A 14,266-nucleotide genomic window follows, 5' to 3' on the forward strand; every position below is an offset into this window, starting at 1 on the left:
TTGCTTTCACTGATTTATTTAGTAAACATCGCACAACCAAATGAAATACCGTTACAATGAGAAAATAACATTATCACACTTAGCAAACACAAAAGAACAAGGAGGTTGCTGAGCAGGTTCCCACTCAACTCGAATGCCACCTTTGTAAACGGGGTGGGAGAACATGAAGCGCGCTGGTAGGAAGCTATGCTAGTTGCCCAGCAAAGCCAGGGGGCAAACGGGTCAGAGTTGGAATCCTGCTTTAGAAGCTGGCTTTGCCTTGGGCCAGAGAGGTGACAGCACATCCCGTGTAAGGCAAAGAGAGGAGCCGTCACCCAGCTCTTCCAATGAGTTCAGAGGGCTTTAAGGCAAGCGTGGAGTGCTCATGTTCTCACACACAACAGAAGGGTCACAAAGCAACAGTAATGAACGTCGCTATCTCTGGTGGGTGGGTGCGAATGCAAGCAAGGCGACAAACAGGTGCCCAGGGCAGCGCCATGGTGGAACCACAATACTTCCCAAGGTTTTGCCTCAGGTCCTTTTAGGAGCTGAATGACAACAGTCTTGTGGCGCCAAGGAGCACCATGTGCAGCCCAGCATACCTCACACCTGCCGCCCCTCCAATCTACTCTGCTCTATGTTTCCGGATGGAAGGGAAGTGCGCTTTCAAGCGTGGGCTGTGCGTCTGCGTCTTTCTCCTTGAGTCACCCATTAATGCAAATCTGACCGATAGCAGGCACACACTCTCCCTGATCTACAGTTGCCTGGCCGCACGGGGATGATGACTTAAGCAAGACCTTGTGCAATGTCTTACGTGGAAAGGCCTTCTCTGCGAGACAAGACAGTTGCTGAACTACAGCAAGCTTATTGCAGCCTAGAAGTGTGACAGCCGGGCTGTTCGGTTTGCCTTACACCTGAGCACTTAGGTGAATGGGAAAACTAAACCCCCAGACAGAAGGGAGTCTGGCAAACTTGCTGAAATATGCCAATCCCTAGACTTGCATCTACCACACTCACAAATTACCCTGTGAGGAATCAATCTAGTCTTGACTAAAACAGTTATTTGCTCCTTAGCACACTGGTTTTTAATGCAAGTGCTCTACATAAATATATTTTTAAAGAACTCATGAACATCTACAGGGCTATATTCCAATAAGCTAACAATTTTGTAGGCTGCCCAATGAAAGTGCCCAGAGGCCCTTGATAAAAAGCTGCTACATCTGGATTAGTTGGACCCTCTACTGGGTACTATATGCCACCTCCTTCCAACAGGGCAGCTTAGGAATGGGCAACGGCCAGGATTCAATCACTGTGTTTCCAAACACATCCTTGGCTCAGGGGTCCTTAGGCATGATGAGAAACTGCCAGCTCTGCTTACGACGACAGCCTAGCCGCAGGTCATGCTTTGCAGAAGGCTCAAGGGGCATGGCAGATAACGACGGCAACCGTGTGCTCATCAAGGCCTTTGCATCCCGCAACCATTTCATACCCTCCCTCCCTCCCTCGCCCTCCGGTCATGCCTTGTGGCTAGGAGTTCCAATAATCAATCTGCTTCTAAGTTCAAAGGCACCTCAGAGAGAGCGAGAGAGCGCTAGCACATGTGAACTGTTTAACCAAGCATTTTTCCTGAACTGAAATTAAGCAGTTCATGAACACAGAAGAACCGAAACAGCTTTGACGGCCTCCTATAAATTGCTTAAGGTTTTCTTCGCGCTGTCCACAGTGAGCATCTCCGAAGGAAGCCTCACAGAAATGAACAGGAATTCCTCCAAGTGCACAATTCCGGACATGAAAGGTCACTGCAACTGTTTGCATGATGCTATTATTGCTGAGGAACAAGAATCGACAAGCCACCCTGCGGCCACTAGGCAGAAAGTGCTTGTTCGGTCATTTAGTTGCTTGAAAACTCTGCTGGACTCCCTTAATATCTTAAGGAAAGTTTCGGGAAAACACAGTACATGCAAGGTAGAAATGTGATGCAACTTTGACTGTGCTCTCCTAGTGTCAGTCTAAACGTGAGCTCATGGGAGGAGGAGGAGGAAGAAAGGAAGGGGGAAAACAACATCATTTACCCTGTTAGAACTTGGGACAAGTTCAGAAGTAAAAGGCTTAACACAAATAAACTGCATACCCCATTGCGGTATGCTTGTGAATTATGAATAACTGGAGAAAGTAACTTGTGTTAAATAGAGAAAAAAGAGGGGAGAAATGATTTTGAGAGGAAGGAAAGTGGGAGAACACAACAGCAAAAGTGTAGCCTCCTGAACAAAACAAAAATATATGGGGGCAAACACACAAAACAGAAATCTGAAGAACTAGTTTCACAGTCATCTGTATAAAATGAGGATGACCACACAGGGTCTTGCTTAACCCCTTCACAACTTAAAACTAAGTTTAGATGGATATTTCTTACAGGAACCGCCCAGCTGGAGAGCAATTCACCAACACTGGGCAGGTCCTCCTGAAATGAAGGCTGGCTGAACAGCAGCATTTGAAGAATTGCTTGGAAAGACGGAAAGTAGTGGGATCTATGCTGCCTCATTATTTGTCTTAAAGGGAAAAGGCAATAATTCTATATGGAAGAATATACTTTCCGTTCATTAAGAATCTGAGTCAGAGTTCTCCAAATGATGTAATCTAATGAAATGCTATGATATTAAATGTTTGACATGTTGCACAGGCACGGACGAAAGAAACAGAAGGAAAATGTCAAAACAAGAAACCACCAGCATGTACACTGGTGGCATTCACCACATCGGCTTCAGACCCCCTCAAGACTCCGCAGATCCTGCTCTTTTCGCCAAACCATCAAGACAGTGCAATCCTCTCCTATTTACTGGGAAGCTGGTCCTTCTGGTTTCAATGGGACTTTGATTCCTTGTAATTGTGCTGCGGGTGAGAGGAGCCTTAGACTGCCAACAGCCTTGCTAAAAAATAAATAAATCTTTTCTTAGCACCATGTTAGAATCAGAAGACTTTGAAAACTTGGTTGTACATTCTTTACAGTCATACATGGGCCAATTAATACGGATTGAAGGGAGGGTGGACACTTCTATCTTTTTGAAGTAATTTTTACACACATGCTGCAAAACTGATTAAATATGATAAAAACACGCACACACAAACAACCCAAGAGGTGTGGAAGGGTTTGCTGTCTAAACTGCTATCTCTGTGTCAGGCTTGAAAGCTGTTGATCCTTTCACTCAGATAAAGAGAAGGGAAAGAAGGGTTACAGGTTTTAGACAGGTAGGCAACTCCAAAAAGTGCCGGGCTAAAAAGGCATTCAGCTTATCAACTTAAGGAGAGCCACCCGCTCGTCCACTCGCCAAATCCACACAAGCAAGTTAAGAAAAACAACAGGGAGTGGATACTAAGTGCAGGCAAACAGACGACGACCGCATCAGTTATTTACAAACCTGGAGTAATGGGGGACGGGGGGAGAGGCAGCCCTTTAGTTAACTGTTCATAAAAAAATTGTGAAGCAATGATGGTCTCTCACTGCAAAGATGGAGCCAGACATCAACCAGGCAGTCTTCACCCAGGTTAACTGCGTCAGTCGGAGGAGGAGGAGAAAGAGGACAAAGCTCCGTGAGTCAGGGAGTTTCTACGCCTACTTCAGGCAACACAGTGATTCTTGCATCGAGATGAATTATTTCATGTTAATGACAGTATGCAGCCTGGGTCCCTGCTAGGAAACCGGCTCCATTTTTCCGCCCTTCGCTTCTTTGTGATCAGCAATAACCAGGAACAATTCTTGTTTGGGGTTAACCTGTCTGCATTTCATTTGAGCTTTTCCCCCTTCCTCCTGACTCCAGGAAGTGCAACTTCCGGTCTCCACAGTCTGTGCCAGTTGCATCCTCAAGTTCTTCATAGCGCCGTCAAGCCAAAATTGCACCGGCAGTACATCATGCCAGCCGTGTCCAGCCAGCTATCCGATATGGGGTCGTATTTCTGTACAGTGTTCAGGTAGGATGACCCTGAGTGTCCGCCAACTACATAAAGGTAGGTGTCAATTACAGCCGCACCAACTCCTAATGGGGGGGAGTAGAAAGGAGAAAAAGAAATCTTGACTGCTAGGATATCACCTCCCCTTCTCTACAAAAGGAGGAAGAACACTGTAGGAACAGAATGTAGGCCAAGTGCGGAGCTTGGAGACTGATCATAAGCAGGCTCAGGCTGAAGCCCTGCTGAGTTCAAGAGAACTTACAGATCCGAGTTTATTATTGGGCCTAGTTCATCTGGGAAGTTTATTTAACAGATTTATATTCCACCTAGCAACGTAAATATTTTCAGGGCAGTTCACAATACCAAATATGTACAGAACAATACATGTTAATGTGGCCCATGAAACTAGCAGCAGGAAGGAAAGCCTCTTCAGAAATTAAAAGTTAAATTAATAGAGACTGATGTGGAATCTCTGGGTGATGCCTTGGGTTTGGTTTACTGTGAAAAGGTGTCTAATAGAAGGGCCAGTACAGTACCAATCACAGAATGCACTTTGGACCTACCTTCCAGGTACTCTGAAAAGACCATGGCTAAGCTCTCCCCACACCTAGCCCAACTCCCTTTCCTCATTCTCACATTATGATGATGCCTAGTTCTTACAAGGCCACAGGGTAGTAGATCCATGGCTAGAATTAGCCAGCAACATTATAAGCAGATAAGGCCTATCTGGGAGGGGTTAGGGTTAGGGATCTAGGCTGGGGAATGCAGGGCTGAGAAGAAATTGTTCCTTGTCCAACCTACAGTGTCACAAATGCATTCCCAGATGGAACAAAAGCTTCCACTGGTCTTTAGGCCAGGGTGATGGGAGTCCATGAAGGTCCCCCTTGGGCTGATCCAGCCCTTGAGCAAGCAGGACACCGCCCTCAAGCTCACAAGGGAGGCACAACCTCTCGTTGGCTCACCATTGCTCTTGGGGCTCAGATTTGGGGACTCCCTCTTAGCTACAGCAAGCAACTCCCCTGTGGAGCTTATTGGGGTTTTTCTGCAAGTCAGGGCTACCGACAAAGGAAACTGATTCAAGGATCAAGCCTCACCCAATTCCTCAGCCACAGAAAAAAGTACACGGTTGGAAAAGAGGAAACTACATTCAAAGACAGCAAGAAAAGCCATATATTTCCTGCGTATTAAAGGAGTCAGATGGAGGAAGATATGCGATCAGGAGTCACTGAAGCACTTCAGTAAACTTCAGGCTAAGGCCAGCCTTCTCCCAAGTTGGTGCCCTCCTGATGTTTTGGACTACAAGTCCCATCAGCCACAGAATCACATGGGTTGCACTGTAGGGTAGTTGTGGTGGAAACCATCTGGAGGACGCCAGGTTGGTAAAGGTAGGTCTAAGGTATGGGAAGCATCTTAAGCTACGTTTGCATTGAAAGATCAATCCAACATCCCCTTTCAATGCATTTTCAGCTCCTGGGCTGCTCTCACCCAGAGAGGACTGGAAGTGAGGAAGGAGCAGTTGTATGAGGTACAGCCTCTTTTTAAAGCTTTTATATCCCTGAACTATCCGTTATTTGAGTGCTGCTCAAGTAGGTCCCTTGCAGAGTTTCTTGGTCTACCGTGGCAAGGGCTACCATTTCCTTTCTGGAAAGCAAAGCCAAAGAGCCCTTTGGGATATCCTGATAACTCCACTAAGCACTGTCCTGCTTGGACATAACAGATGAAGAATGCATTCCTACAAATAAAAGGTATGTGAAGAGTACTGAGGCAAAGAGAATTCTTGCACGTGCCCTCAAAGGAGGACTCTGTGCAGTTTCACTTAGTTCCACCCCAGCCCCCCTTAAGTCACAAGGAAGTGGCAGCAACTTCTAAGCCAACCAGAACCAGCTCCTGGGATTCTTCCTACCTGTTCGGGGTTCCTTCATCGGCTGGCAAACAGTCCACTGGTTTTGATGAGGGTCGTATCGCTCAATGCTGGACAAGTGGGAGACGCCGTTGTGCCCTCCGACCACGAAAATAAAGCCCAGCATGACCCCAACACCGAAGTTTATTCTTTTGTCCGCCATCGGAGCGACTGGCTCCCAGGAGTCCTTGCTGGGATCGTAACGTTCCACGCTGCAGAAGCAGACCAACCAAAGGGATTAGTGGCAACACTTTGTACCGATTTAATACCTCAAGAGGCCACTGTAGCTGTGTTCAGGAGGGATTCCCAGCACATTGGGAATCCCCAGTGAGATATTCGATAGAACAGGAGTTACTCGCCTCAATATATTTTGCTGTAACAGAAAAGCTCCGGGTAGAAAGAGGAAAACGTCTACCAAAGGAGCAATTGCTAAAGAAGGGTCACCTAGTGCAGTATCCTTGGCCCACAATGAAAGCAAGGATGTGAACTAGCTGTGTGTAAGGAGAAGGGCCATAGTTCAGCAGCAGAATATATCAGCTTTGCAAGAGAAAGGTCCCAGGTTCAGTCCTCAATGGCCCCTCCAGGAAGGACGGAGAAAGACTCCCTGCTCGAAACCTTGAACAACCACAGGCAGTGTGTGTAGACAAGGCACAGCTTTAAGGCAGCTTCCTCTGCTCCTAAAAGACCAAGACAATTGAGGAGGAAAAAGAGGGGCACTGCTCAGGTACACCTGCCGCACAAACATGGTCAGCCCCTCTTGGGCTCATGCCGTGCTTCCTAAAAGTTTTGATGGCTAAGGGGCCTTGCCTTCGTGGACACTTCTACATACCAGAAGTGCAAGGAATGCCACCCACATCATGAAGGATGATGTGGTCCACAATAATCCTGCACCCACACTGTATCTTGGCTCAAGTCAACGGAAGCCACCTGCCCCGGCTCTACTTCAAACTCCACTGGGAAGGTGGACCATGTTACCTGTCGTAAGCCCCTTCCCCCTGCACAAAGATCCCTTCTCTCAGCACACTTTCTCAAAGAAGTGGAGGGATCCGAGGAAAAAGGCTGGACACACCTCTGTGCCTTCCCCATCCTGCCCAGTTCAGCAGGAGGCATCAAAAAGGCCAAGGCTTTGTGCTGTTGAAAGGAAGACGCTCCTTTCACCAGACGTTCACATATCAGGGCAGTGACTCCTGCCTCCAGCTACAAGAACATCAAGGCAAATCCAAGACCCTCCTCTTTATACCACCCATATAACAAGCCTGGGAACAGAGACTAGTGCTGAAGCTCTGCTGGTGCAACGGACTTCCGTGTGCACAACAGGGTTTATTTTTCTTCTTCTCCTGAACCCCTCAAAATGAGTTCTGGAGGGTTGGGGGAGCCTCCAGAGATTTTGAAGGCATGCAGGGGATGGAGAGGAAATAAATATCCAACTGTGCCAAGGGAATCATGCACATGGAGCACTGGACACAACTCTTAAGCTCTACCTTTCATGCCATGTGCCTATTTTTCCCAAAGAGACCCACCTAAGTGTACCCACAGCAGGAAGAAGAGAAGATATTGGATGCGGGGGGGGGGGGAGGGTAAGAAACCACAGTGTGTGAACCTGAGCATTTGCCAGCCGCACTGCAAGGCCTCCCAGTTTAGGAGTGAAATGGGGAAGTTCTGGGGCAATGTTAATTCTGCTATAATAATGTGGAATCAAATAGACAGTTTATTTACTTGTTTTAAGTGGGCTGGTGTTTTTATGTGAGCTCACTGCTGAGTCTTAGGTGTTAGTTGAGCTAGCAATTCAGTTATATAAAGACTATGGTTGCCAAGGCTGGACAAGAGACCCCAACTCTACAGGGTGGGGGCACAGAGGAGTTCCTGCTCCGATTCAAATCCAAACACAAGCTTAACGAAGATGTTTGCATGAGGCAACTTTCCACTCTGCTTTTGCAACGCCAGTCAGGATCCTAGCCCTTCCACCAAGTGAGCAGGGACTATTCAGCTAGAGTAAAACTAAGCCCAGAGACGACACGAGGGAACCCACAGGGGTGCCAACATCTTGCCCAGTGCGCACAGAGACGTTTCCGGACCAGGACTGTTTTATTAGCCTCAAGCCAACGGAAAGCTTCTTTGAAACCTTCCAATTTCTCTTTCTAAGTTTGCAATGAAGGAAAACACGTTGAACTCTACTGCAGGTTTTAGCTGAAGATCACAGAGACTTCCTTGGGCGAATCCTCCAGAGAAAGCTAACGAGGCTCACTGGGAGCAACTACGGGTTGCTTGGAAGCAGCTCCTGCATGTGCCGACTGAACAGCGCTTAGGTCTGTGGGGGTGGGGTAGGGGGTGAGCTGAGCAGGGGGTGCTTCGCCCAACCCCCAATCACCCAGCTCTACTTACCTGTTCATATGAGCAGGGCCGTAACCTCCAATGGCATAGATCATTCCATCCAGGACGGCTGCGGCAAAGCAGCTCCTGGTTTTGCTCATGGGCGCCACGGGCTGCCACTCCTTCACCTTGGGAATGTACTTCTCCACCGACTGCAGGTAGGACTGCCCATCGTAGCCCCCCAAGGCGTAGATTTCTCGCGACAGGACCGCCACCCCCAGGGTGCTGCGGCTCTCGTTCATGCTCTCGAGGGACGTCCAGGTGTTTGTGTCGGGGTCCCAGCATTCCACGGAGCTCTCGTGCTTCCGGTAGTTGATGCCTTGGCACATGTGGGTGGCGATCCCCCCTATGACGTAGATTTTCTGGTCCAGGACGCAGATCCCGAACTCGTAGCGAGGGACGCTCAAAGGTGCCAGGCCGATCCAGGAGTCGTTCTGAGGGAAGTACATCTCAACGCTGCGGGAGGAGGAGGAAGAGGTCATGAGGCAAAACGCAAGAAGAGAAGAAGAGTTCGCTGTATCGAGCCAATGGCCCACCTAGCAGCCCAGCAGCCCATTCCCACAGGTGCCTATGGGAAACTCTCAGTCGGGATCCGAACACGAGTGCAACTCTCCCCTCTGGTGGTTTCCAGCAACTGACATGCTGAAACAGTGCTGCCTGACCAGGGAAGCAGCGTATGGCCATCAGGGCGAGTAGCCACTGGTAGCTTGAAATTGCCCAATCCTCATTCAAAGCCATCCAATTCAATGGCTACCTTGGGGTCCCACTTCACCACCCACAACGATTCTGTGGAGTAGTCCACCCCTTTGGGGATTTCCAGTTTGCTGGACTCAATGCCCTCTTTGATGGACAGAGCGACACCACCTCGCGCATCGCCCAGCGTCATTAAGCATGGGTACAGGCAGTCCAGCAGACATTGTATGTGTGGACATTCAAAAGGTTTTCCTTCACCAGAGTATTGAGCTAACTTTGCTGTCATGGGATAAGAGGACAGGTCCTCGCATGGACCTGCATAATTGGGCTTATTTATTCTTCTTTCATAAAATTTAAAAACCGCTTGTTGGTTAGGAAAAAACCTCAAAGCGGTTTACAAAAAGGATAAAACAATACATTGCCCCTAAAAATGTAAAAAGTGCAAAAAGTTAAAACCACACTAAAATAGACTAAAACAAATGAAAACTCATACAAGCTTTTTAAACATCTGGGTAGGCTTGCCTATGTAAGAATGTCTAAGAACAAGAAGCCAACAATAGGAATAAACTGAGAGTTCTCCAGGATGGAGGCCAGTGAGTTGTTGGGTTCTGCAGTTATCTGTACAGAGATCTTTTTAACTTGTTCATAACCAGTATTTGGGGGAGAGAAGTGGGGTGGTTAAATTTGCTGATGACATGAAATTACGGTACTGTACGGTAAGAAAAGTTATGAAGAGCTGTGAAAGGATCTCTCCAAATTTGGTGAATAGGCAGTAAAATTATGTGTACTGGGGCACCTTCACATAGGCCCTGAAGGGATCCAAACTGGGGGTGACTGGTCAGAAAAGGAACCTTGGGAGCAGCAGTGCATAGCTCAGTGTGCAAGAGATTTGATAAAGGCAAATTCCTTGCTGGGATGGGGCGAAGAAGAAAAACTGACAATATCATCACGTTTTACTATGAATCCAAGGTGTGATGAGAACTGAAATACTGTCTACAGTTCAAGGTTGCTGCCCTATAAGCAAAATAAGTAGATCTGGAAAAATAAGTAGATCTGGAAGAAATTCAAAAAGGGGCAGCTGTGATGATTGGGGTCTGGAAAAGCTCCCCAGCACCTGGGGCTTTTTAGTTTAGAAAAAAGTGATGGTCTTGGGACACAGAGGCATAAATAATTATGCATGGTGCAAAGAAAGTGGGGAGAGATATTCTTCTCCCTCTCTCATAAAACTGGAACTTGAGAGTCATCCAATGAAGGTGATTATCAGGAGTTTCAGGACAGAAAAAAGAAAGCCCTTATTCCCACTGCACATAAATTAAATGGTGGAATTCGCTCCCACAGTGAAAGCCAGCAATTTGGATGGCCATAAGAGATGAGAATTCACGGATGGTAAACCTCTCAGTGACCTCTCCAGGATCAGAAGCACCATGATGCTGAATAGCAGCTGCTGAGGGAAAACAAGTATTGAAGCCCTATTGCTCTCGTGTCCTGTCTCGGGCTTCCCGGAGGCACCTACCATCTGCCACTCCAGAAAAGAGGGTGCTGGACTAGGAAGGAGTGTGGTCTAACCCAGGGGTTGGCAAGGCTTATTGGCCATGGGCCAGATCACTCCCAGAGAGATCATCTGTGGGCTGGACCGGCGTGGCATGATGCCGGAATTCGCATGTCTGTGGCGCTGGAAATTGCTTCTGTGCATGCCCAGACACCGAAAATTGTGCCTTCCGGTATCTGCGCATGCAGACACGATTTCCGGTGCCACTTGGTGAGTCCCTGCGACGCGCCGGTTTAGTGCAGCGCATGAGGGACTTGCTGAATGGGCGGGTTGGTTCATAGGCCGGTAAAATGGTCTTTGTGGGCCGCATCCAGCCCATGGGCCGCACGTTGCTGACCCCTGGTCTAACCCTTTACAGAGTGGCTACTGGAGTGCATGAAGAACAGAATAACAACTGATAAAGAGCATTTCATATTATAAGCAATGAACTGATTGCCTTCCCGAAGCTGTTTCATCCCAAGCCTTTCCTTGCTTGACCCTTCTGCTTCCTCTACAAGACCCAGGAAATGAAAGGCCACAGAAGGCTGCCCACCAAGCTATCACTCTGTTCTGCTCAACTACGGGGTGCAGAAACCATCGCTCACTGCCGTGGCTTCGGAACAGAAGCGCTAGGAAAAGCAAGACCGCGGACTCCTAAGCCTTTCCTGGCTCTGGCTATTCCTCACCTCTCCAAGCAAGCGAAGAGTCCAGCCTTCCCTCCCACAGCGCAGATCACTTTGGGAGGGCAGCGGGGGCGCGTGGTGAGCACCGTCTGGTAAGAGAGCCTGTGCTCAGGCATGAAGTGGTACTTGAGGGCTTCGTTCAGCAGGTGCTTGCAGGTGTGGTCATCGCGAATGAGATGGTTGGCTTCGTACAGCCTCGTGAGGAACTTGACGCTCAGCAGAGGCAGCCGCACGCAGTGCAGGAGCTGGGCCAGGTACTGCTGGCGTTCCTGCACGTCATACTTGATCCAGGACTCCAGCGCGTAGAAGACCATCTCCTCGGTGGCCACATTCAGGCAGTCATTGGAAACTATTTCGTCCAGCTCGGAATGAGTCAGTTCAAAAAACTCTTCCGTCTGGCAAACGTCTTCAAAGTTCTGGCAAATGTATTTGTTGGCGGCCAGGTAGAGGTCGTGGCAGCCGTACGTCTCCGCAAAGCGGGAGATCCCGATGCAGTTTCCAGGATCCAGCTGGCTTTCCAAGAAGGTGCAGCATTCCTTCAGCACGAGCTTGATCTGCAGGAGGTTGGCAGCAGGCAGCAGGGACTCCACGGTGTCCTGAGAGATGAACACGGTCCCCGTGTAGGCATATTCCACTATGGCCTGCAGGGCCGCCTCGGCGATGCACTGGAATTCCACCTCAGAGTTCTCTTTTTCCGAGAGGTTGCCGCCAAACATGGCTTTGAAGTACGGGCTGATGCTGGCGAGCACCACTTTGTGGGCGTGGATCTTGACGTCTCCAACACGAAGGATGATATCGCAGAGCTCATGGTGCTGCCGGAGGAGGTTCAAGCCCTGCAGGAGTTGTTCCGAGTGCAAAGGGGTCAAGTTGGCAATCATGTAGGTTGGGGACGATGGGTCCATCTGCAAGACATGGAAGGGAAAGTTGGGAAAGCGTTAAGCAGAGCTGAAACCTCAAAGCATAGTGCATGAGCAACCCTGGCTCATGATTGCACATGGAACATACCTAAACACATAGGCTGGGATTTGTGTTAGTGCTGGAGATTTCTCTATCAGCAGAAGAATTTCTGCTTGCCTCCCCACTCACCTCGTGTGCAATTCTCAAGGTCCTCCCTGCCCCCCACTGCTAGAGTCGACTGGGGGGTGGAGGAGCGGAGGGGGAGAGTCCTGTTGTACTAGTGGGACATGTTGTGCTGAGTCCACCTAGAAATTGGACGCAAGTCCTGTGTGGCCGCACATATTTTTTCTTAATTTGCTAGGCTTCCATGAGAGCGCTTTCTCTCTCTCTCTCTTCATTATCCTTGCTGCATTAATTTCTTGTTTCCCTCCACATCTGGCTTGAATTGCCTATCTTGCGTGGAAGCTGCTTGAAGTGCACAGTTCTTTGATACCACCCAGGATGAATCATTTCAAAATATTTTGGCTTGCCACATTCATAGGACCATGCAGAGGGCCTTCTCGGTGGTGGTGTCCTCCCTATGGAACACCCTCCCTTCAGATGTCAAGGAAATAAACAACTATCTGACTTTTAGAAGACATATGAAGGCAGCCCTGTATCAGGAAGTTCTTATTGTCTGATGTTTTAGTACGCCCTGATATATGCTGTGAGCTGCCCAGAGTGGCTGAGGAAACCCAGTCAAATGGGCGGGGTATAAATAAAAAAAATAGCATTTTATCATTATTATTAGCCTTACACCAAGAAAGACCATTACTCCATCTAGCACAGCATACTATACTCTTCTAACAGTATCCTTTACCTTTTTTCACCTGCTATGTATAGCTGTGTCTCTTCTTCCTTCCATTTTATGGTTGTAACGGGTTATCTGTTTCATTTACATGCTCATGCTGCAACCCAGCCTGGGACCTTAAAGGTAAGAAATCTAGTAAATAAGGAAATATCGTCCACATTGCCTGCCAGAGACTCTCCCGGGTCTCCGCTCGTCCTGGAGAGATGCAGGTGGACTGAAGTGAAACACATTTTATTTGCAAAACACGTGTTCTACCACTGAACTGGGGATCTTCCGTAAGCAAGAGGGGTAATGAGAGCTTCAATCAGAGAGGCTGGACTGGTGTCAAGCAGACCAGGCAAGATACAACAACCAACGTTATTCCCATATCCCCACCCCACCCCCACTCCATCCTCAAAAGCCAGTGTGGCATAGGGGTTAGCGTGTCAAACAGACGATGACCTGGGAGAGGCCAGGGCTCAGATCCCCCCAACTCAGCCACGGAGCTCACTGGGTGACCTTGGGCCAGTCTCTCCGCCTAACAGGCTTGTTGTGAGGAAAGCGGGGGGGGGGGGAGAGAGAGAGGGAGGGAGAACCATGTAACCACCTTGAACTCCTTTTAGAAATGCAATGGGAAGAATATATATATATAGTGGCTCACAGACCCCAGAAAGTGCTACCCAGCCATTCATCCTCATGAGGAGGTTCCCTGCACCCGCACACCGTCGCCTTCGGGGTATTGAGTACATGGGTCCAGGCAATGAAAAGATGCGACCACTTAAAACTCCCTTTGGGAGTCTTTGGACGCCTTGCTTATGCTGCACTGCGGGGACAGAGGGCTTGCTGAGAGGCCGGGAAAGGCCAGGGTTCAAATCCCCCCCCACACCCCCGGCCATGAACTTCACCTGGTGGGGGGGGGGAGGCCCTGCTTCCTCCCAGCCTAGCCCACCTCGCAGGGTTGTTGTTGTGGGGGGTGTCGAATGGGGGTCGGAGGTCAAGGGGGGCATATATAAATGCAGTGAACAAATGCCATGAAATGCAGCGCTCGTTCTCCTCCTCCTCTCGTCTCCCTGGGGGCGGCCCCCCTCCTCTCCGCCTGCCCCACCTGGCAGGGCTCTTGTGGTGGCGGCCCTTGTGGGGCCCCCGGCGGGGGGAGGCGGGCTGCGAGGAGGGGGGTCCTGCCGCCCCCCCCTCACGAGGGCCCCCCCCGGCTCTCCCCCCTCGGCTCACCTGAGTCACGTGGCTGCGGCCCGGTCGGGAGAGGGGCGGGGGCGGCGACCTCCGCGGGCTCCTCGCAGCCACAACAACACAGGCGGAGGAGGAGGAGGAGGAAGGGGAGGAGCAAAGGAGGACGCGTCACTTCCGGTGCCCGCCCCTGAGGAAAGCGGGTCGGCTTCAGCCCCTGACAGGCGGGGTAACACCCGCCCCCCTCACCAAATCCC

General features: G+C 49.5%; 1 protein-coding gene across 1 annotated transcript; it reads right to left on the minus strand.

Moving 5' to 3' along the window:
* KLHL28 (kelch like family member 28) lies at positions 1–14,224 on the minus strand. Its single transcript, XM_081912106.1, has 5 exons — positions 14,055–14,224; positions 11,102–12,000; positions 8,207–8,650; positions 5,828–6,036; positions 1–4,010 (listed from the first exon to the last, which is right to left on the minus strand). Exons 2-5 carry the CDS (start codon positions 11,998–12,000, stop codon positions 3,847–3,849), a joined length of 1,716 nt encoding a protein of 571 aa, XP_081768232.1. The 5' UTR covers positions 14,055–14,224; the 3' UTR covers positions 1–3,846.
* Positions 14,225–14,266: the final 42 nt, after the last annotated feature.

Source organism: Podarcis melisellensis (assembly GCF_964234715.1).
Source record: "Podarcis melisellensis genome assembly, chromosome: 1".
NCBI lineage: Eukaryota > Metazoa > Chordata > Lepidosauria > Squamata > Lacertidae > Podarcis > Podarcis melisellensis.